Source organism: Genypterus blacodes, unplaced genomic scaffold (assembly GCF_046128005.1).
Source record: "Genypterus blacodes isolate CSIRO-AG114 ecotype Tasmania unplaced genomic scaffold, CSIRO-AGI_Gbla_v1 ptg000066l_1, whole genome shotgun sequence".
Lineage (NCBI taxonomy): Eukaryota > Metazoa > Chordata > Actinopteri > Ophidiiformes > Ophidiidae > Genypterus > Genypterus blacodes.
The window spans coordinates 212,026-233,785 of record NW_027466878.1 but is presented as its reverse complement, the minus strand read 5'-3'; the positions used below and the strand labels follow the sequence as shown (position 1 = coordinate 233,785).

General features: G+C 48.6%; 1 protein-coding gene across 2 annotated transcripts in view; it reads right to left on the bottom strand.

Moving 5' to 3' along the window:
- Nucleotides 1-20,967, bottom strand: part of LOC143004383 (activin receptor type-2A-like) — a 31,003-nt gene extending 10,036 nt beyond the window's left edge. The window contains exons 1-4 of one of the 2 annotated variants that reach the window (XM_076155211.1): nt 20,020-20,967; nt 4,771-4,978; nt 4,100-4,239; nt 3,527-3,681 (exon numbers count right to left, since the gene is read on the bottom strand). In XM_076155211.1, coding sequence (XP_076011326.1) covers nt 3,527-3,681; nt 4,100-4,239; nt 4,771-4,978; nt 20,020-20,074 — 558 coding nt within the window. In that variant the 5' untranslated portion in view covers nt 20,075-20,967. The remainder of the gene's footprint in view (nt 1-3,526; nt 3,682-4,099; nt 4,240-4,770; nt 4,979-20,019) is intronic. The other variant, XM_076155212.1, reaches the window with a different exon arrangement.
- Between the last annotated feature and the right edge of the window lie 793 nt (nt 20,968-21,760).

Here is a 21,760-nt window from a genome sequence, read left to right as displayed (position 1 = left end):
TTTCCCAACCCTCAACCGTCTCCCGTGCCCCGATCGGGTTACACCTTCACGTGTTCCGCCCGGAGCTGCCCGCTTCACTTTTGTCCCGCGTCTCTTGGGTTAGAGACACGTTAGTCCAAATGCAGCACGGAGCCACGGAGCCACGCTTATATAACTGAACATTTTAAAAACCAAAGAGGAGCAGCTAGTCTTTTCTTGTCGTTGGATTTGGACGGTGAACATCAAACCTGGATGTGTTGAGCTTGACAAAAGGAAAGCATTGTTGCATTGTTACGTTAGGAACACGGCGAGGCCACAGGTCCGGCAGATAGAGACGTTTAGAAACTGGGTCATATCACACACTCACACACACACACACTCACACAATACATTACACAATCATCACAGGTGGACATTCGTACGAGAAGAATAAAAAGGAGGGAGGGAAGAGGAAGAGGAGGGGCTGCATTCAGAGCCACTCTCCACCATGCTGCACAATGCCATTTCAGCCGGAACAACACAAAAGACACACATCCTTTCCATGCAAGTAAACCCAGGCAGGACACAAAAGAAGAAGAAGAAGAAGAAGAAGAAGAAGAGCGGTGGTACAAACTGAGTGAACAAGATGCTGTCAGGGGGGAGAGAACCAAAGAAGAAGAAGAAGAAGCAAAGGAGAACAAAATGGCGGTGGGGGATAAGAGATCGGAGAGGATTCATTCCAAAGATTAAAACCTTTCAAAAAAGAAGGGGGGGGGGTTTGTTTCAACTTCAATGAAAGCGCTCTTACCTCCACCATAATGTGAAAGGCGTGCTTGTTGAAGAGAACATAAGAAGCAAACAGAGAAATTATTGCTATTTTCTCTCCGTTGGCGCTGCGTGAAATAGAGGCAGGGGACGTCTCCCCTCTTCATCAGCATCACTGCTACACGTGAGGACACACAAAGGGTCAAAGGTTGGTTTCAGGAGGGCGGAGGGGGGGCGGGGGGTTCTGAGTACGCAGATTAGGAAATACTGTGGGGAAATGGAGTGACACCCTTATCTGGGTAAACACACAGAGATGTGAGGCTCCGGGTGCGTTTGAGGCTCTGGGTGCGTTTGAGGACGTGTTGGCGCTTCACACAGCGGCTCCGTCACCAAGCAACTAAGGGGGTTTGGGAGGGAATCGATCGGTTCGGACGGATAAAGATGAGGAAATTGGGGGAGGGGGGGAAATACAAAAAAGCGAGGCGTGTGTGTTTTAGAGTGCCTGTGTGTGTGTGTGTGTGTGTGAAAGCTGTGTGTACTCAGACTGAATCAATTCCAGTTTGCCTCCACTTGGCACCGCCGTGTGAATAATAGAGGCCCGGTGGCAAATTGGCAGTGGGCGGACAGAAAACCCCGCCGCCGCCACAACATCATGACAGACGACGTGTGAGGGAGTCGCTCCGGCCACATGTGACTTTCTGCAGGTATGTGTCCGTCACGGCCCATCCCTCAGATCCCCCCCCCCCCCCCCCCCTCCTCTTCTTCTGTCTAATTCCTTCTCTGAGTGTTCCTTCGTCTAATGAGCGACGTAATGGATCCATTTGTGTTCATTAAGAGGGAAGGATTACTTTTGCGTGGCCTTTCATTCGCCTCGGCTGAAGAAAGACGGGCCTGGGCCTCGACCGCCATCTCCCGCCTCGTCCTTTTGTCTTTGGGCCGCGTCGGTATGTGGACTTCAATCAATCAATGGTGAGAACGTGAAGGAATGCAGAGAAACAAACCAAACAGATGTGCGTGTGGGTTTGAGTCTACATTTTTGTAATTACATGTTTATCCCTCTATCGCTGTGTGTGTGTGTGTGTGTGTGTGTGTGTGTGTGTTTCACATTTCAGGGCCCAAACCAAGACAGATGTTTGTTCTGCATCCATCATCAAAGGTTATGAAGTGGACAAGCATGAAGTCTGAACTCCAGCTTCACGTCCCCTCACCAGAGACTTGGAGTGTGTGTGTGTGTGTGTGTGTGTGTGTATGTGTGTGTGTGTTGCTTAGCGTTCAAAGCCGTGGACATTTTCCAGAAAACCAAATGCTTTCTCAAATCTCAGATTTCATCAGGCGGGCGGTTACGCAGCCAAACTCAGTAAACCCTCTGGCGAAGGAACTGAGGGACGGCGATGTGTTTTTACTTGTTTGTTACTTGTTTGGGCCGGGTGTGAATTGCCGAGGCGCCTTTCCTCCGCGACTCTGTGGGGCTGAGCTGAGCGAGCGATTGTCTGAGCCTCGGATTCACGATCCTACAACCTCCCCTGTCTCCTCTCCACATCATGGAGACACATCTACAGTCTTCCACATGAAGCTAAAGGTGAATTGGACATACAGAACATCAACGACACACAATCTTCCCCCCGTGACTTCACTTCCTCCATCACAGCGTTTCATTTCATGTTATTGACCTTGTTTCCTTCCCTGCATATCAGCGTTAGCTTGCTTGTTTCTAGCTGTTATCTAATCCACTTCTTTGTTTACTCCTCACCTTGTTCTGCTCACTCTCTCGTTTATCCGAGTTCTTCCAGGTAAATGTTTCATAAGCCCCGCTGGCGGAGTTTGGGTTTTTGTTTTTTTCTCCAACGCACATTAGCATTTGCTTCTTGGCTGTATAGTGTCCGTGTGTGTGTGTGTGTGTGTGTGTGTGTGTGTATTTTATCGTTCCCCTGCTTTGGCGCTGTGCAAATACAATATGCGGAACTGTACAAAGTTGAGAATTGCCTGTCTCGCTTCATTCCGCCCCCGCGCCTCTCCAATCCTCGGAGGCAGAGCTGCGAGCTGCTGTGTGTTTAGCTTTGTTTGCCTATATAAAGCCTCATCAATAATGCACAGACCCCTGACTCCTCTTCCATACGGTGAAGGCTGTGCATCGGTTTTCTCTTTCCCCTAGCCGCCCGACCAGCAGAGCTACGGTTCTTTACTTCTATAGCTGCGCTCTCGGGCACAAACCTTCTTTTTGAACAAAGCCATAAGCCAATTTCTTTGTGAAGCGGCTTTATTCTCACGTCCGCAAGCGTGTGGGGTTTAAGAAGAAACGCCTGAAACGTTTTCAAAGGGGTCACGGGACCGGGGCCCTCTGGGGGGGCCGGGACGGGGGGGGGGGGGGGGGAGAGATGACGACCATCATGCGTTATGAGGTTTTCACACCAAAGCATGAAAACAAGCGGTGCAGTGAGGGGGGGGGGGGGGGGGGGAGCGAGGGAATGAGAAGTGAGTAGGCGATCAGATGTGAGTCATTTGCCAATTACTGGACAGCAGAGTGAGTGCTAGAAATTGATTGCTTCAATGTTCGTGCAAAAAAAAAAGAAGGTATGACAGAGTGATGATTCCAGGAAACGATCAGAACCAGGGCAGAAGAAAAAAAACCCTGGTTATTATCAACCCCTCCTCCGTGTGTGAGGCGAGCGTACAGCGTGTCCTTTCTGACCGACTGCAGCTCGCCACGGCAACACCAAAGACCCCGGGCCGCTTCCAGCCCCGGAAACTAGACGGGCCACGGAGCCGCAGGTCGGTTTAAACGGCACGGCGGAGCGGAACTTACATGCGTGGGGACGAGGGCGGCCGGGTAAGCCAGCTTGTGGTGCCTCCACATCCAGAAGGAGAAGAGGACGACGGCGGCCAGGCCCATGATGGGGACCAGGGAGTAGAGGAGCGTGCTGAAGAGCTGGGGCTTCTGGGAAAATGGGTTGGAGGTGGCTGGAGAGACACGGAGAGCAGAATCAGAATCAGGACAGGTCATTGTGTTAGAACAGAGAAAGAGACGAGGCCTGATTGAGGGAGGCTTCCTGCAGCATCATCTCAAGTGCGGCGACGTCCCTGCTTAGAGCTTTAATGCCGCGCTGCTTAGGGATCATGTCATCTTGACACACAAACGCACACACACACACACGCACGCACACAGAGAGAGAAGGATTAGCGAATCATCTCATGACAGGGCGTAATCCCCCCTGCCAAAAATAGCAGAGCTCTGAAGTGCGTGCGGCCTCTGCTGAACCTGCCGGGCGACGTCACCGGTGAGATGACCTCGCTGACAGACGCCATGACTACCTTTAACTCCCTCCTGACTGCTTGAACTTAACCACAGAGAGTGTTTGTCATTTTTGGGAGGACGTACTGTAGGCGGTGGACTGGCGGTGTGACTCGCTCTGAGGGGGCGTGGCCTCTGGAGCGTACAGGAACTTCTCGTTGCACATGTTGCCTTCGCAGCAGCAGAAGAAGACGTCGGGACTCTCCTTCCTCTCCACGCACTCGCTGCTGCAGAAAAGGGAACAGAGGTGGAAATGAAGGGCAGGAAACCGTGTGATGTGTGGACGCACGCACACACACATTCCTCTCCTGTTCCTCGCCGCCGCTGCTGAAGACCTGAACCAAAGGAATTTAGAAAATAACTCTAGCACATGCCAATATACACACACACACACACACAGACAATCACACACACACACACACACACACACACACACAGGCATCTGATAAAAGCCAGAGGAAGTGGCAGCCGCCCTCGACTTGGTCTGGACTCTCCGGGGAGGAGAGGCGGCGCCGTCTGAGGCAGAGGTGCCCAAACTGTGCCGCCTGCAGAATCCACAGGAACTTTATCACTCAGGAATCAAAGGAACACACAACCAGAACTGGCTTCAACCGGCCCGGCTGATGACTCTGTTGACTGAGGATCTGTTTACTGTACTGGGTTTGGGCCGCTTGATGCAGACGAGGAGCCACATGTGCGCTTACGAGTGGAGCCCCTCCTCACACCCCCCGCCCCCCCCCCCCCCTCTCCCAGCGTACCTGTCGTAGCAGTTAACGTCGTCCAACCAGCAGCCTTGCTTGACGACCTCCACGGCGCCGGACACGTTCTTCCAGGTGGCGAAGCAGTGCCGGCGCTTGTCCTTCTCGCCGTAGCACGGTTCGATGCCGCTGCGGTTGGTGCGCTCCTTCTCCCAGCTGGAGTTGTAGTACATGCACTCCTGCGTCTCCGACCGTCCCAGGATGGCGCCTGGAGAGGAGGGAGAAGAGAGCGTTACTACTGTGTACGTGCTGCCGTGGTTACAGGTGGGAGGAGAGAGACGTGAGCCGAGGCTGCTGGTTCAAATCCACGCAAAAGATGGAGAAATGAAGCGACACCACTGGAGGAGTCCATGAAGAAGAAGGGACTAGCTTCAGATTAACCCCTAAATGATTCCATGTATGAAAAAGTGAAACAGATGTAAGCAATCCCTCACATTTGAGTCATTTTTAGCCAATAAATCATTCAAATGTCACGTTTGCTATTGATGGAGTCGATAGAACAGTTTGGTCGCTGCATTCTGCTGTGGAAAGGTCAGCAGGTAGCTCTTAGTGTGGACGTGTGGCGTTTAAAGCTCTAGCGCTCCGTCGACTTTGCCTGGCAAAGGTTAAAAATAACAAGCCTACAGTGAAAATGCCCCCCCGGCCCCCCCACAGACACGGCCCTGCACCGCTCTCTAACCGCTGCCTCTACCTCGGGCAAAGTGAGACGCAAGAGCGCGACTCAGCCCGGTGGCCAGATGAGTTACATCACCACGGCTACAGAGATCTGGCCCGAGACAGATGGACGGCAAAGGAACAGACAGATGGACGGACAGAGACCGACTGATATTAAAGGGGGGGGGGGGGGGGACACAAACACACGCAGCGACCAGCATGCTCGTTTACAACCAGCATGTTTAAGGAAAGAGAGAGAGAGAATCTAACTCTTTATCTAATAGCTTTTGTCTCTTCTATCAAGCGATGCAGCAGCGCTTGCATGTGGGGGATTTACAGGTTTCTCTTGGCGGAGGTGTGAAAAGGTCACAGCCGAGTCACCGAGTGCTTTACAGTCGATACGCCGATGAAGATGAACACTAAAGAGCAGCCGGGCACAGGTGAGAAATAAGGTGAGAGGGGGAGGAGAGAGCGCAGGGACGAAGCAGAGGAGCTGAAATCTTGCTCCTGAACGCGTCGGCGCCGAGCCAAATGAGTCACGGTCGCTGCCAACATGAAGGAGAGTCTGATTTCCTGCGGACCAACGCCGGCGGGGGGGTTTTCGCAGAGCGATATCCAGGAGAGAGAGAGATCTTCCTCCTCACTTCATATTGGGACTGGACCTGCAGTGTACACATGGAGCTCTACCTCTCCATGCCTCCAGCAGGTATCATGCCGAGCTTCTCTGTAGCTGTGGTTGATCTGTAAATCTGGCTGCCGTGCTGGCTGAGGTCTCGGTCCCTGAGAGTGTGAGTGCACAGAATACAATGTGTGTCTAATAGAGTCTAATCTGTGTTTGCTACACAACTCAGGGGGGATCGCTTCTGCCCACTTGGCTGGCTGGGGTGTGAAGTGTGTGTGTGTGTGTGTGTGTGTGTGTGTGTGTGTGTGTGTGTGTGTGTGTGTGTGTGTGTGTGTGTGTGTGTGTGTGTGTGTCTAAAATGTTCAGGAGTCTACTTAAGAGAAGGGATGGAAACATGCATACACACACTCAAGCACTGTGTGTATGTGTGTGTTCACTAAGGTTTGGCTTCATTTGGTCCCATACTATAAAGAAATGTTGCCCTGCCGTCACTATTCACGATGAAGACGTGTCCTCTTCCTCCACTGATCACAACCACGTCTCCCACCTCTAAAGATGAAGCCTGGCCGGTGTAATTGGAGGTTAACTATTAGAAATATGTTGCTTTTTCCTCCCCAAATAAAATAGCAGCTTAATGGCCGTTAAAGCCAATCTGGGAGCCTCAAAGTGCTGGGAGGTTTCTATTCAACAGCTGCAGATTGGCGAGAGAGAGAGAGAGTGAGAGAGAGGGAGGGAGGGAGGGAGGGAGGGCGAAGCTACTTCACCATCCAGCGAGGTCACCCTGCCTCTTAGCAGCACCGACGGCATTTTCTCTCATCAAATCCTTTTTCCCCGCGAAACTCTGAACTATTCCAGCTAACAGGTGCAGCCATGAACTCCTGCCCACACATCTGAGTGAGAGCGGCCGAGGACAACAGAGAGAGGAAAGGAGGAGGGACAAAACAGTCTGGACTGATGAAGAGCACATGCCCCGGCAAGCTGCTGCTGCTGCTGCTGCTGCTGGGATGAAAGTAAAAAAGAAGACACTGGTGCACAAATGCAACTCCACACAAACGCACAACGCAACAACAACAACTGTGGGAACGCAAAATCTCGTTTGTGTGGACGCAAAGGAAACATGGACATGCACGGAACACACACACACACACACACACACACACACACACACACACACACACACACACACACCCACCCACAGTCTTGATTTCACGCCTGGCTCTTTGATGAAGCCTTCACTTCAAAGGCAGGAGGATCACTTCCTGGATTAGGCCACTAGTAGGTCTAAAAAGTTGGGAATGCAATACTTTCAGACAGCTGTGACCTCTAGGATATCCCATCATGCCCCCAGAGCGTCCCAGAGCGCCACGTCCCTCAGTTGGAGTCAAACCACGTGTGTTTGGCTGTGACTAGTAATGGAGAAATTAATAAAAAAGTAGGTAAACTATCATTTCCAGGCAAGGCAATTTCAGATTATCCTCACATAGTCCGAGAAATTCAACTACAACATTGTGATGTTTACTATAAATTTGGGTTTTACCCTCTGCTTACTCTTTTGGAAGTGACTCCGCTCCCTCAGCCGTGTTGGCAGGTAAACTTTCTCTGTTTCTCCCAGATGAGGAACGACTGTAACGTTCCGTTCTCTGGTTCCCCCAGGGAGCTGAAGGTGCTAATGATGGAGAGGTACGGAGGTAGAGTAGAAGGTTGGCTCATTAGACAATTCTGGAGTAACGGCAGTAATGGCATTAGGCGAGCTTTCCCGGCGGACGACTTGCTTGGCAAACGCATTTCCATTTTATCCAGAGTGATTCGCCATGAGTGCAGCAGGGGGGGGGGCACACACACACACACACTCCTGTATACAGAACACATGTGTGACATCAACCTAAAAATGATGATGTGAGATCAAGAAAAGCCAGATAAGCGCAGAGGAACATAAAAACAAGAGCCATGTGTTTGTAATAATCTAGATAATAATGTCTAATCTCAGATAATGCCACACCGCTTGTCTCCAAAACGTTGGGTGCCTTTGAAGATAACAATGACTGCCAGGCTGATATTGTCTCCATGAAGACTTGACTGATTAAATAAACCAGGTGGAATTAACTCACGGCAAATATGAGGCAGATGAGGGGAAAATGCTCTGATCAAAGACATTCAGGTTGATTCAGAGCTACGTAGAGAAGTGGACTGATCACCACATGGAGGTTCATTTGTTCCCTTCAGACACGGGACTGTGACCACCAGAGGGTCCATGAGCAAGGCACTGAACAGTTTGCAAGCTCTAGGGCGGCCACAGTTGCAGTCCTCCTCCTTTCTCTGCTCTCTGGACAGAACGATGCACGGAGACAAACCTCACCTCGTGTAAACCGACAGCAGAGACATGCATTTCTACATGTGACAGTGATTGCATTTGAAAAAAAGCAGAGCATGAAAGCCTTCCTGCTTTGTGGCTAAGCCAAGGTGAGCTTCAACTCCTCTCCGGCGCCACCGACACCGCCTCCATTCAGGTATGAGACGGCGTGAGAAAGAGCTGTGAGCCATGTGAACTGCAAACACACAGCTCCGTCTGTAAATACAGCCGTCGAGAGCTCAAATCAATGACTTCTCTGAAATGAGGTGACACTATGTGCCTCTGCCTATAGCGCCCTGTGCCAAAGGTGGGCGAGCGCCGGCTGGCTGTATGGACGGATATAAAGTCAGGATATGAAGTAGGAGAAATCAATCTTCTCACTAAGTCGCAGCGAGGCGCTGTGGAAAGCGGATAATGTCAGTGAGTGCAGAGCCGACACGAGCGATTGTGCAAGGACATACAATAAGGCTTCCACCCACGAGCACACATCCAGGCAATAAACAGCAAAGCCTCTTTGTCTCTAAAAGATATTTCATGCATGGAAATGTCAAACATGAGTGGCACGGCCTTGGTTTGTGTACCGTAATAAAGCCCGGTGGAGAGAGAGAGGGAGAGGGGGAGAGAGAGAGAGAGAGAGAGAGAGAGAAAGTGAGAAAGCGACTAGAGCTGCGCGCCGCAACGGAAGAATGTCTTGCTTATTGTGACAGTGGGGACGTATACTGCATTTAATTCATTAGGCACAAAAGGCAAATGTCTCACAAGTGTCAAAAGAGTGAAAACAAGCCGAACAAAAGAGTGGGGCAAGAGGGACGGAAGGCAAAAATAGAAGCAAGCGGGTGAAACAGTAGCAGTGAGCTACTTTGCCTCAGTCAACCAGTTTAATTGATAATAATGGGTGGTTGGTAAACAGCACAGCGCCGGTCAGTCCTGCACGGTGGTAATTGTGCGATGACAAACCACCATTTGGACTCGGTATGGGGTCCACTTGGGACCCACACTGCAGCCAGGGTCGTTCCTGAGAGGTGTCGGCGGTGAAACAAAGCGCCACGCGTGTTCCTTCAAGATGTTTTATTGACGCCGTCTCCCCGTGGCGGTGGCAGGGTGTCGGAGTGCGGACATTGGCCGTCACCGAGAAGCTGAGCTCCGATGTTTTCCCTTTCTCTTACAATTACCACCGAGCCTTTTCACAGCCGTGCCTTTCTTGAAATCACGCAAGACATTTATCAAGGTTAACCACGACCTACTTTAACGCCGGGTATTACAGCGGCGCCCTCCCCTGAAAAACGTAGAAACACCCGACCCACTTCTCAATCCACTGTGGACAACAAAAGGACGATGCCCACACCTCTCCTGGCTTGAAGTTACTCTGACAGTTTCAATTTTCATCTCAGGCATTTCAGCTGATGATCTTTCCATTCCCAGCTCACCCAAATTACAAGGAACGAACAGTGAAGGGGACAAAACATTTACGGTAAAGCACAGAGAGAAAGAATCGAAACCGGGAGCGGAGAGATGGAGGCGATTTCTAGGGACAGAATAGGACGGATCTAATTTACGGTGGAGAGCGACATGAGGGGGAACTAGGCAGAAATGCGTCGACTAGAGGAGATTACTGATTATCTATAGACAGCAATGAAAATTCAATCTTTTGTCTGCAGGCCGTGAGGTCACGTTAGGAGGAGGCAATCACAAGAAGTGGAGCCCGAGCCTCACAATGGAGGCATAGAGAACAAGACAAAGGTGAAGCCTTCCACTCGTCGGTATACACAGGGTTGAATTTAAGCTTCAAACCTGCGTGAATGCTTTTGACGGCGCAATAAAGCCAATGATGAAAGTGGTTATCAAGCAGGGTGACTCAGCAAAATCTCCATATCTGACTCTCAAAGTACAGCAAAGCTACAAATCCAACATGCGTCATTGTGCCTCTGTGACCTTTAAAATGCCACGACATGTAATCCAAAGCCACACAGGTACCTCCACTCACTGCATACAACAAATCCATGTATCATTGAGTGTTTCTATCATTTCCATCACATGTATTTCTCCATTTGTGAAATACAAGAGTGCAGGCAATTACTCCCTTAAGCATTTCCCTCTATCAGACATTGTGGAGCCTGCCAGAGCTCAGTGATGGGAAGCATCCATTTGCTAACTCAAATGACATGATGCTTTCTGTCACCCGCCGCTACATTTCTTTAAAATATAAGCCGGCTAACCACCGGGGAGAGCGGCACCGGATCCCTTTTATTGGCAAATGTCTCTTTATTAGTGAAATTAGAAGCCGTGAGCGAGCCGCAAAGGGGAGGAGAAACACCGGCCAGATGCATGCTGGGTGGGAAATGACCGCCAACCACCGGCCAAAATGTAGAGAGAGATTTTGACTGGGGCTGATAAGACGCCGTGGCATGCAGCCAACCTTCGCCTCAGGGGTTTTCTCTCTACTCCTAAACGGGTGGAACGCACAAAGTGTATAATTTAGGAGATTGTGCTTGTGTGGCAGGGCGGCACAGCAGTTTCTCACACAGGGTAAATCTGCTACAGAGCTTCAAAGAGCAACACCGTCCTACACAAACCAGATTAACAGGCAACTCTCAGACACAAACGGGCCAAAGTTGACAGAAATAAATACGTTGTGCTACCGTCTCTACTTCCAGCCGACACAGCAGCAATGAAAACAGCACAGATTTATTTATTGACAGATTTTCTTTTCCCTGCTCTCCACAACTCAAGTAGCGTTTTCCTTTTCCCGTCTGTGACTTACAAAGCATTGTGTTGCACTTCTGGTTTGTGATGAGAACAAAGGAAATAAATAAGACGTTACAGTGCTGCCCACTAAGTTCAGTTGTCGGGTACTATCTAGGGGTACGGCGAGCAAAACAACCAGGGGAGTAAGGGAGAAGTAAGGGAGAAGTAAGGGATAAGTAAGGGATAAGGAGCAAAGACAGAATCTTACAATTAAGTAATTATGGCCTTAGGAATATGGCACTCCAGTTCATGGACTGTCCATTAGACATGTTTTGCCTGACAACTGCTGAAGAATACAGGGATGAATATCCAATTTCCTCTGAGTGGCTGGTCACAGGGGCAGGCTGTGCTGCACTCTGTAGCCTCATAATGAAGTGGCATTTTGGCGGGCCGGGCCTGCACTCAGCACTGCATGCACTGGAGTAGGTAAACAACTCATTCATCAAGGCTTTTTTGTGTGGCTGCCAGCAGCGGGGATTGTTCCTTATGATGGAATTTGTTCTAAGGATCAACTTATCATCTGCGTCCGGCCCCAGATTAAATAGATTTGGGGTTGATGTATGGCTTCTTTGGGCGCTGCTTTGTGTGGGAATATGTGTGACCGGGGCAACGACAAATCTGAGTGATGGTTTTTGAAGAGTGTTGAAGTAATAAGTAATCCTGGGGTCAAAGCGCTGTCTGCTATGCCGGCCTCTTGGCGTGAAGGCTGCGCTTGTTGTTGTTGTTGTTGTTGTTGCTGCTGCAGATGCAATTTGACACGCCTCCCCCACATAACTGACACAACACCACAACAAGATACAGCTTAAGTATGTGGACACGACTGCAGAGAGTTTGACTCTTACCTTGCGCCCTGCAGTACCTAATAAATAAATACAGTACAGCCTTGCATTAGTGCTCTCAGATCTGGCATCGCTGGAGAAGATGCATAATGCAACACCAGACTTTTCACTTCGCCTTTTGCTCGTCCAAACCCGAGACTAAGAGGAAAGGCAGCACAGCTTTAGTGCATGTTTGAAATAATGGAGGAAATTCATATATTGTACCTTTACAGTCCTGTACTTTGATTATTGGAACATATGACTCACTTATCTAATCACTTTTTGAGCATTAGTCAAACCTAGGGAATAGTAAAACGATTGAAGTGTTCATCAGATTGGACACTGAAGTTACTCCTCTCCTTACTCTACTCCTTGCACAGCTTTTCGAAAAATAATTGTTTGCGATCTAAAAGTAGCACACTATTTCTCAACACCTCCAACTTCTCTCACCATTAATCCTTTCTTTCTCTGACTGTGGGCACTGCAGCATATCATCTGCCTCTAGGGCCGCTCCTGGCCACACGGGATGAAGGGTTTTTTTAATACTATTTATACCTGTTCTACTACCACAGACATCAGGGAGTGAGAAGGGGGGAGAGAGAGCGCGGGGGGGGGGGCATCATGGGAGACCACTGGCCTGAGGCGAGGTTACCACCTGGGCAAGCATTGTCCCAAAGCATTAAGTGTGAAAAGCAGCTTAATTTATCAGATTTTCATCCCAGAATCCCTCAAGTGTCTGATGTTGACAAAGGTTAGTGAAGAGATATGGAGAATTAACAGAAAGACGCACGAGAGGGGAGGGGGGGTGTGGGGGAGCAGCAATCAGACACTTCTATGTGTTTGAGTGGAAATGTTGCCACGTCCTGGCTGACAGCAGTGGTCGCCCTGTTGTGACTGAACAGACAGTAAACAGAGAGCAGCCTGTGCGCACAGAGGCGCTCTATCTTACAGTAGTTACAGCGGCTTCACAGTGCGAGCTTGCCGGAGTGCTACATTAACGCTCAATCAGACGGTGTTGTGACATGGCAGGGGTAGCCGCGCTGGCTTGGCTGAGCTAGTTACAAAGACTAGACTCTTTCCGTATGCAGGAGGGAGGGAGGGAGGGAGGGAGGGGGCGGGGGGGCGGGGGCATTAAAAACCACCGCACTCAGCAACAGAATCCAATCCCTTTAATCCTCGCTGGTATGCCTGAGCAACAAACGGCCATTGGTCTCCGCCTCAATTAGCGATGATGGGGCCAGTTGCTGGACGGGGACAGGAGAGCGGGCGCAGACTGTACGGTTTACACAGGGAGCACATACCAGTGTATCCCCCCGTGTGCCTCGTGCGTAATAGGCCGCAGTCGGCCACCGCATACCGTACATTCTTTACAGGACGAGCAATTTAGAATGCCTTGTTATCTCTCGCAAGGCACCGTGAAGGGATCGACAACCTCGCCACCCACTTGCTCCTCTGCGCTTCAATTGTTTGGATTTATTTGAAGAGTGTGTTAAGTGCCACTTGGGCTTAAAGCTGAACTGTGTAATGGATTTGCGCTGATATTGCAATATGACTAAGCCTTGAGTACGGGCATTCTTTTTATAATACAAGCAGCTAATGACTACATTTTAATTTAGAGGGACTGATGGACGGCCCTTTAGGACGGAAATATACACCAGGAGATTGGTATTTTGTGACAGACATTGGCACAATCCACCTCTTGAAAGCTGGTTGAACACCAAACCCCCATCCTGAGATAATGTGCACTCAAAACCCACAGGACAAACTTTTCAAAAATGCCATCAAAATTCCTGTCTCAAGCACCGTTTCTGTTAAGGCAATCTAAATGTGACAACTTATTCACCCTAGTGCCGGAATAACAAAGGTGATTTAGGGAGAATTAAGTCTGTGACGCCGGCTGCTGTGTAACTAATGTGCGGCTCTGTTTGGAGTGGCACCGCGTCCTCGTCCTCCAGGACCACGTCACCTGCGGCTTCATTATGTTCAACCGTTTACACTCACCTCTTTACATTTGCACAAGGCAAACTGATAAAAACCTTAGCGAGACGACAAATCCCCGGCTTTCATCTCTCCGCCGCCTATGAAACGACCTCACTGACTCCCGGCTGTTTATATTTAGTGTAAACTAATGACACACACGCGCGGTCACAAGGCCAACCGACGGCCAAAATAAAACAGCAACACTGTTTATTTTTAATTGAGATCAGATTACAGGTGCGGTAAGTTAAGTACAGTATTTGACTGAGGCGGATGCAAAGAATAGCCATAATATATCTGCAAGGGTTTATAGCTTTGTTTATCAGCACCAATGACTCAGTGATTACTAGATGCTCCTGTGATTTTTAAGACTCTCTTTCAGATCAATACTGTTTGAGGAGAAAAATAAATTTCCCACCCATTATGAGTTTCAAGAGGCAGTGTTACAACAAGTGAGCCACCGGCTTCACGAAACATTATAGCTTAAAGGATAAAAAACCCCCAGAATAGGTTTCTTTATTCCTGTCCTTTCCTTTCCTCTGCTCTGACTAATCTAACCCTCGCTTTTGTAGAATTGTACATCCATTGTTTGTGACCGTTAAAGGCATTAGGGTAAGCTAAGCCAAAGACCTGCAGTTCCTTTCTATAGTTGATACGAGGTCCATAGATTACTCAGCGCTCCTTAAATGAAATTTGAGTTTTATTAGACAGCACCAATGGAGGGTGACAGAAACGATAAAGAGGATGACAAACTCACAATATCACAGCGCACGAGTCACCCAAGCCTGCAAAGTCCACGGAACACCATTAACCTTTAGTGGGTTTAGCGAGGAGGGTTTAGCCGGACCTTCGTGACAGCGAAGAATCTCCGCGCGAGACGGAAGGACGGAGATGACGAGGATGGAGGAGGGAGCGTTAAAAAAAAAAAAAAGCAGGCAAGGACCCTGGAGAGAGGCTGAAACAAGAGCATGATGAATGTACAGCTCGTAGTTTTTAATCAAGGATCAAAGCAGGGCCTCTCTGTCTCAGCAGCCAGTCTGTCTAGACTGAAACGCTCTCGAGCACATAAAGCAACATCTGCACAAAGCATTAATTACAGTAAAGGACTGTTCCGGACCTTTCTCTTGGGTACAGACACATGAAGTGGTCAAGACAAAGATAAAGCAGATGCACAGAGAGTTCCCTACACGCTGATTCTGTGCTATTCTGGAGAGAGCTCACGTCGGTATCCCGAAGAATATATTTTCCACTACGTACTCGCCCGGCGACCCTCCGCGACCATTTTAGAGCCGCCGTCATTTGTTCTAATTCAGCCGGTAATCGTTACGAGCACTATTCATCGACTTCCCCATTACCCAGGGTGCACCTAGTCTGCATTTACATTCCAGGCTTTTAGCTGACGCACTCATCCGGCATGACTTACAAGACGCCGCACAGGTAACGGCACCGTATTTTGCTCAAGGACACGCTGTCAACACATGACGGAGCATGTGCCCGTTTCCGTTAGAGGACGCACTCGGCGAGCCTCAGACGAACCCCGCTGCCCCTCTTACACAACTGCACATTTAATCAGCCGTCCTCATGAATCAAAGCTCTAAAATTAATGATCACAGAACAGAATGTTTAGTTTAGCCGAAACTGCTGAGGGCGGCTAAATGCCTCGAGTGCCATCTCAATCCATTCACACTCATTTCATTCACAATAATCAAGATCATTAAGATTCTGAAGGAGCAAAGGAACGATTCCCACTTCCCAAAATAGTAAGAGTCTGATTATCTTGTGATTAATAAGGGTGGAGACAATATTGAGCAGAGTAATCTCAATCATGATTTTTCTGCTTGGACCCTTCGTCCCTCGTCTTCAACCGAGACCTCAGCCCGGCTTCTGAGGAGGAGGAGGAGGAGGTGAAAGCTGAATTAAATATGTATGTTATTTTAGCCCCTTCACTGCCTCGGGTACGCTGCTGCTGTTCTATAAAAAAAAAAAAATAGAAAAGAAAAAAAGCTCTGCCTAAAAGCATTTGTAAATCATCCTTTGCATTAGTTTGGAGCGTTTTAAAGTATCAAGCTGCTGAGATTTACTGCGCCGGGCCCATTCAGATGGTGTCAGCCGGAGAAAAGTACACTTAATTGATTACCCAATGATTTCCTCTAATTACTTAAGCTCTGTGGTGCTTTTTGAGCGTGCTGTCATGTGTGGCAGCGCTCCACACACAGATACCACCAGCAGGTTCAGACAAATCACTGTTGCTGCAGAAAATCCCCTCGATAGCAATTACCAACCTTTTGATTATTCTAAAATTGTAGTGAAAGTTTAAATAGTCATTTATGTGGCGAGTGCATTTTAAAAGCCCATAAGTCAAAGTCATCAAAACCTCTTAAAACCTCAATTAAACCTAAAAGATGTCGCAATGTTTTCAAAACCTGGATTTTTCGAGGTGAACTGCGTTGCCGTTCTCTCTCTCCTCCTTCCAAAGGAGAAGATCAAAACCAAGGTTAGGTTGATCGGAGCCATTCACACTTACTTCTCCACAAGGTATGTTGGACGACAACATAAAGTTAAAAAGAGAAAAGGGACTTATCTATCTCACTGGGCTTATTCTCAGCTCTTACTCTCGCCGCCGTGCAGACTCTTGCATCACCGAGACAAAAAGGCACGCACGATGTTGCACAAAACCACATTTGTACCACCGTTTACATCTGTTTCTGCACGATGCTGCCCACGGTAGCCATTTTAGCTCCCAAAAAGAAGCGGTGCAGATATGTGATTTTATGAGGGTATAAGGTGCAGTGTGTGTTTCAGCACACGGCCCTGGAAGGAGGCAGGCGGACTAGTTAGGCCCGATGGGAACGGGAGGCTACATCTGGCCTTAACAAATACACCTGTGCTTTCGGAGCCTGATGCATAATGCAAAGGAATATTTTAGAAATAGACCGGGAGAGAAATGGGACAGCGGTGGTAGGCGGCGTCTGACAGCTCCATGGAAACACCCCAAACACTGCAGATTACAGGTACGAGACGCTTAAGAGAAATGTTCCGTAGTCAAAGGGCGTATAAACCTCGGTGAAGAATTACCTGCGTTTTTGCACATTAAACACCTCTGAATGTGGGATTCGTGCGTCTGAAGAAGAGGAGGGCGGCGGCCTCTCCTTTCTAACTGCGGGGTAGGGCAGAGTGATAATTGCAATGGACTGTATAAATACTGTATGATGCGGTTTGAGAGAGTTTCTGGAGCTGCACGGCGGTGAATTGAGGGAAGATCTCCCACCGGGCTCTCCATTAGCCACCCATCTCCTGGTACGCAAACGTTTCTGGAGGCTTGAGTGAACGCCAGCCTCCTCCAAACCTCACTTCTTCACCTGTGTCATAAATAAGCTTCACATTACGTCGCTGTGTTTCAGCAAATTTTCCATTTCGTTGTCGGCAGCCGTGATGTAATGAACCGCACATCGGGCGATAAAACCCCCTGATGATAAATGTTCCTTCAAAAGAATGTAAACGTCTGAACCCTGGACAGGGGAGTGCGGAGGCGAGAGCTTCGCATGAAAAACACACACGCAAGCTCCGGTGTGAGTCTGACGTGAGGCAGAGCTGAAACCGAATCGCAGAGACCGCTGTGCTTCTGAGGATTTTGAAAAACAGGAGCTGCTTCATCCTGGCCATATTGATGTAACCTTACACTGGTGTGCAAGAGGATCAATGTCTGCGTGAAACTGCTGCAGTGTACAAAAACAGGAGGCCCCGTGTGAAGGCAGAGCAGGAAACTCTACTTATCCATCAATCAACCTCATTGGTGGAGGGTTGCAGAACATTTTACAGACCGCGTTCCTCAATTTACCGGCCGGTCAAGACTTCTAACACCAGAGCGCGGCCTTACGGTTGATTATTTAAGTTGCATTTGCATCATGTCGGACAGGCAAACAAAAGATGGTGTCTTGTTGCTACAACATGGACCCGTGTGTGTGTGTGTCTTTCAATCACTGGAGCGCCATGGGTCAGGTATGATCCAGACCAACCATATATGAACCCAATCAGCAAACATGACCATGGCCATTTGGATTCCTCACACCTTTCCAGTTTGTCACATCAATGAAGCAGGTTGAGTGTGTGAACCTGAGTTTGGCTCTGACGTTCAACGAAACCGGCAAACTGTTTTGTTATATTTTTGTTTCGCTTACAGGTCAAATTATACAGAAGAGGAACTGTTTCAACTCCCAGAAACAGTCAAGATTCCTTTGCACAGAGTCAAGTGTGCCTTTGCCTTTTGTGGTGTTTTCTCTCAGAAACACGCTGCATGCTGGAACTTCCTTCTGTTCTCAGGCGGCATGAATCATCACAAAGCTATGTTGTCATTGGTTTCGACACTGAGGTACATTTTGTTGCATGCAGCAATGTCAGCGATGCCAAATCAACTTGGATTTCCTTTCATTGTTATTATTCCACCTCAAGTGACGGCCGTTCAGTTACCGACTTCAGGCGACAAAAGGTGATTGGAATCCTCACCTGCTTAACTGAGCATCACAGGCCGCACCTGGCTTACTCTAAGCAACTCCAACTATTACCTCATTTGAGAAACCCTTTGATACATCATCACTCAGTAACACTCCAAGGCTCAGTCTTAGAAGACAAGTCCAGGTTCTGTCTTCTTCTACTATGCGTGTTCCGTTCCTTCACTTCCACAGTTTTCAGATAAATTCCGCCTGTTTTCTGTTCTTCAAACTTAATCCAACAATGGCTTAACATTTTCTACGGTAACATTAACCGAATCGCAACGGCTCTTTAAACATCTCGGGACTTGAAATTGCAACCCATCTAGATGATGGTCCTGACTGAGATCGAGTGTCTGGGTAACGTTTATACCAAAATAATTAGTCTGACGCAACCAAAGGCAAAGGAAGACATCAAATATCACCTAACTTGATCAAACCTGGAAAACGCCCTGAGAAAATTTAAAATCGTAAAGGAAGGGGAAATTAAAAAACACAGCAAATCAAATCAGTCAGGAGTCGTCCCTTAGGTCCGCCCACATAAATCACACGTCTTACTTCCACTCTATGTGCAAATACACTGCATCAGCAAGACAGTAACACACTGGCGGGTTGACCTTTCTCCATCCCTTCCTCACCTCGCCGACCTCCTTAGCTTTCTTTACGCATTCACCCCTGGAAAATGAGCACGTGTGAAATTTGTGCACCGGGGGTTGGAAGTTGCTTTGCTGCATTGAGGTCTGACGATTAGAACATTACAATGAGGACTCCATGTCCTGCACATAGGGTTAAACTCACCTATACTCACATCTGGTGTGACCTCTCCATCCTTCACATTGTTTATGGAAGAGATATCTATGAACCAAGCCAATTAGAGTGTTTAGCTTTATAATAATAATGATGATGGCGGCGCAGGATCACAGCTTTTCCTCCCTCCCTTGTTGTTATGTTGCTTGTTTACCTCGTGGTTCCCCTGCTTGGAATTGAGGTATTGGCCCACCTTTTATAATCTCCACTTCAAAGTGTGTCCAAACTTTTGCTTTTCTATCACCGGCCCATAATGTACAACATCTTTGTGAAACGGCGTTCACCCAATGTGACTGAGTCCCTGTCCTAATATGCCCCAGCTGTGAGGACGCTGATGTTAGATTTGACTTGGTAATGAATTGCATAACTGTCTACACTGCAGGAGGGGAGGTAAGAGCGAGCACAAAGCAGTCAGCTCGTCCCTCAATCACCACAGATTGCCATACTATCACTACTTCTAGATAATGCTTCGTTTTGTTGACATGTCCCCCCCCCCCTTCCCCCTGAGAGCCCTTCAAGGTCCCCGGGGCCCGAGCTTGGCCACCCTCCTGTCATCTGCAACATGCTCGCTGAATAAACACACACACACTCACTCACACACATGTAGGGTGCAGAGAAAGGGTATAACGAGGTGAAATGGCAGAATGGGCTCTTGCCTCACATGACATTGCATTGCATTCTCCACACATAACAACGAGCTATGCATTGCATTCAGCAGGGAGACTAACGAGCATTGCATTGGATTCTCCACAGCTGACAATAAGACATGCAAAAGCCCTCCACACCCACCTGAAGAGCATGAGATGAGGAAAACGGCGAAGGCCAGTTTGGTGGCGGCTCCCATTTTCCATTCGAATTTGATCCTCTGATTATAAAAGAGAACAACAAACAAAGATCCTAAAAAATAAAAATCACAACACGTCTGGGACAAATCAGATGTCTTGCTGCTCCAGGGAGCCGTGTCTCTGCAAAAAGGACATCTTTCAAGAGTCTAAATCCGAAATATCCCGTAGTAGCCAGGTGTAACGCAAGCCTCACTGGTCCAAAAAAGGGAGAAGGGAGGAAGATGAGGAGGAGGAAGATGAGGAGGGGTGGCTGGTGGTATTTCCAGGTTCAAAGACGAGCGACGGAGGGCGACTTGTTGGCTTCGGAGCCCGGGCTGTCACGTACTTGCCAGGTCTGCAGCATTGTTAGGAACGGACGCGTTCACCTTTGCTTCGTGGCGCTTCTCTGCTTGTTGTCAGAGCAGCGGAGCGGAGATCCGAGCGAGAGCCGGGCAGCGCTCACATCCATCGGACTGGAAATCAAGCGCACTCCGCTCTGCTATCAAACTTCTACCCAGACGAGCCTGCGTGGCACCGACACACACAACGTCAAAACTGTGGTGAAAAGAACATATCCGAGGCGACGGTGGCAGTCACAACAGGTTGTTTATGACGATATATTCCGTGTGGAGGTCTCAGTTTAGTCCGATAGTCCAGCGGAGCTGCCCGGCCACAGCCAGTGCTCCGTCCGGGAGCGGGGAAGCGGCTAAACAAGAGGCTCCTCCGGGTAGACAGCCCGATCCGAAGTGGGCAAAATTGCACCCCTCTGTCGAAATGACATGGACGGGAAAGCACAAATACTAGAAGGTTGGAAAAATAAGCACTACAGATACCGTTAATCCGCCTAAAATGTGCAGCGGTCGAGCTCGGGACGAACTGCTTTTCCCAAATCCGTCTCCTCCTTTCGGGACAATTTCAAGATGGCGTCACTGGCCAGCATCAAGTTTGCCAAATGAGGAAAAAGCATTTCCGTTTCAAAGTAAAACATTTACTTTCCGACTAATGGAGCCGAGTGTTGTGCTTGCTTTGCAGAGTCTGTCAGGCTGAGAAACATGAAAATGTATCAGCATGTAGCTGAATGTTTAGATCAAATACAATGCGTTGCTCTTCACGACTGTTCTCTTCATGGTTAATGCAGGTTGGGGGTGGAGCACAGTTCACAGTGAATTTCGAACAGTAATTTACTGCTGCGCTAGAAATAGAATCTCCTTTATCGATTATTACTAACCCAATGCAAGTGAGTTGTAATTTCGATTATCAGCCGACAGCCGCCCTGAATTACCACGAATCAATAGCTCTTCTTACTCTGAAGACATTATCAGTACACTTCCGCTATTAGAGTTGCTAATTGTAGCTAATTTTATGGAAGCGCTTTTCGAGCAGAGGCTTGTTTTTGTCCAGGAGGGCTGCTCGTTTTAGTCGCTGGAGTTTGCGGTGTATCTACAGAGGGGCGGCTACAGTCAGTCATCTAACAACATGGGAAACAAACAAACACGCTTTGTTTATTAGTGTGTATGTAGCCTGTCTGCCTATCTATCTATCTATCTATCTATCTCTCTCTCTCTCTCTCTCTCTCTCTCTCTCTCTCTCTCTCTCTCTCTCTCTCTCTCTCTCTCTCTCTCTCTCTCTCTCTACCTATCTGCACCACCCTTCTCATGGTCTATTAAAGGATTGTTTCATCTGGTTTGCACAGTAAAACATCTCTT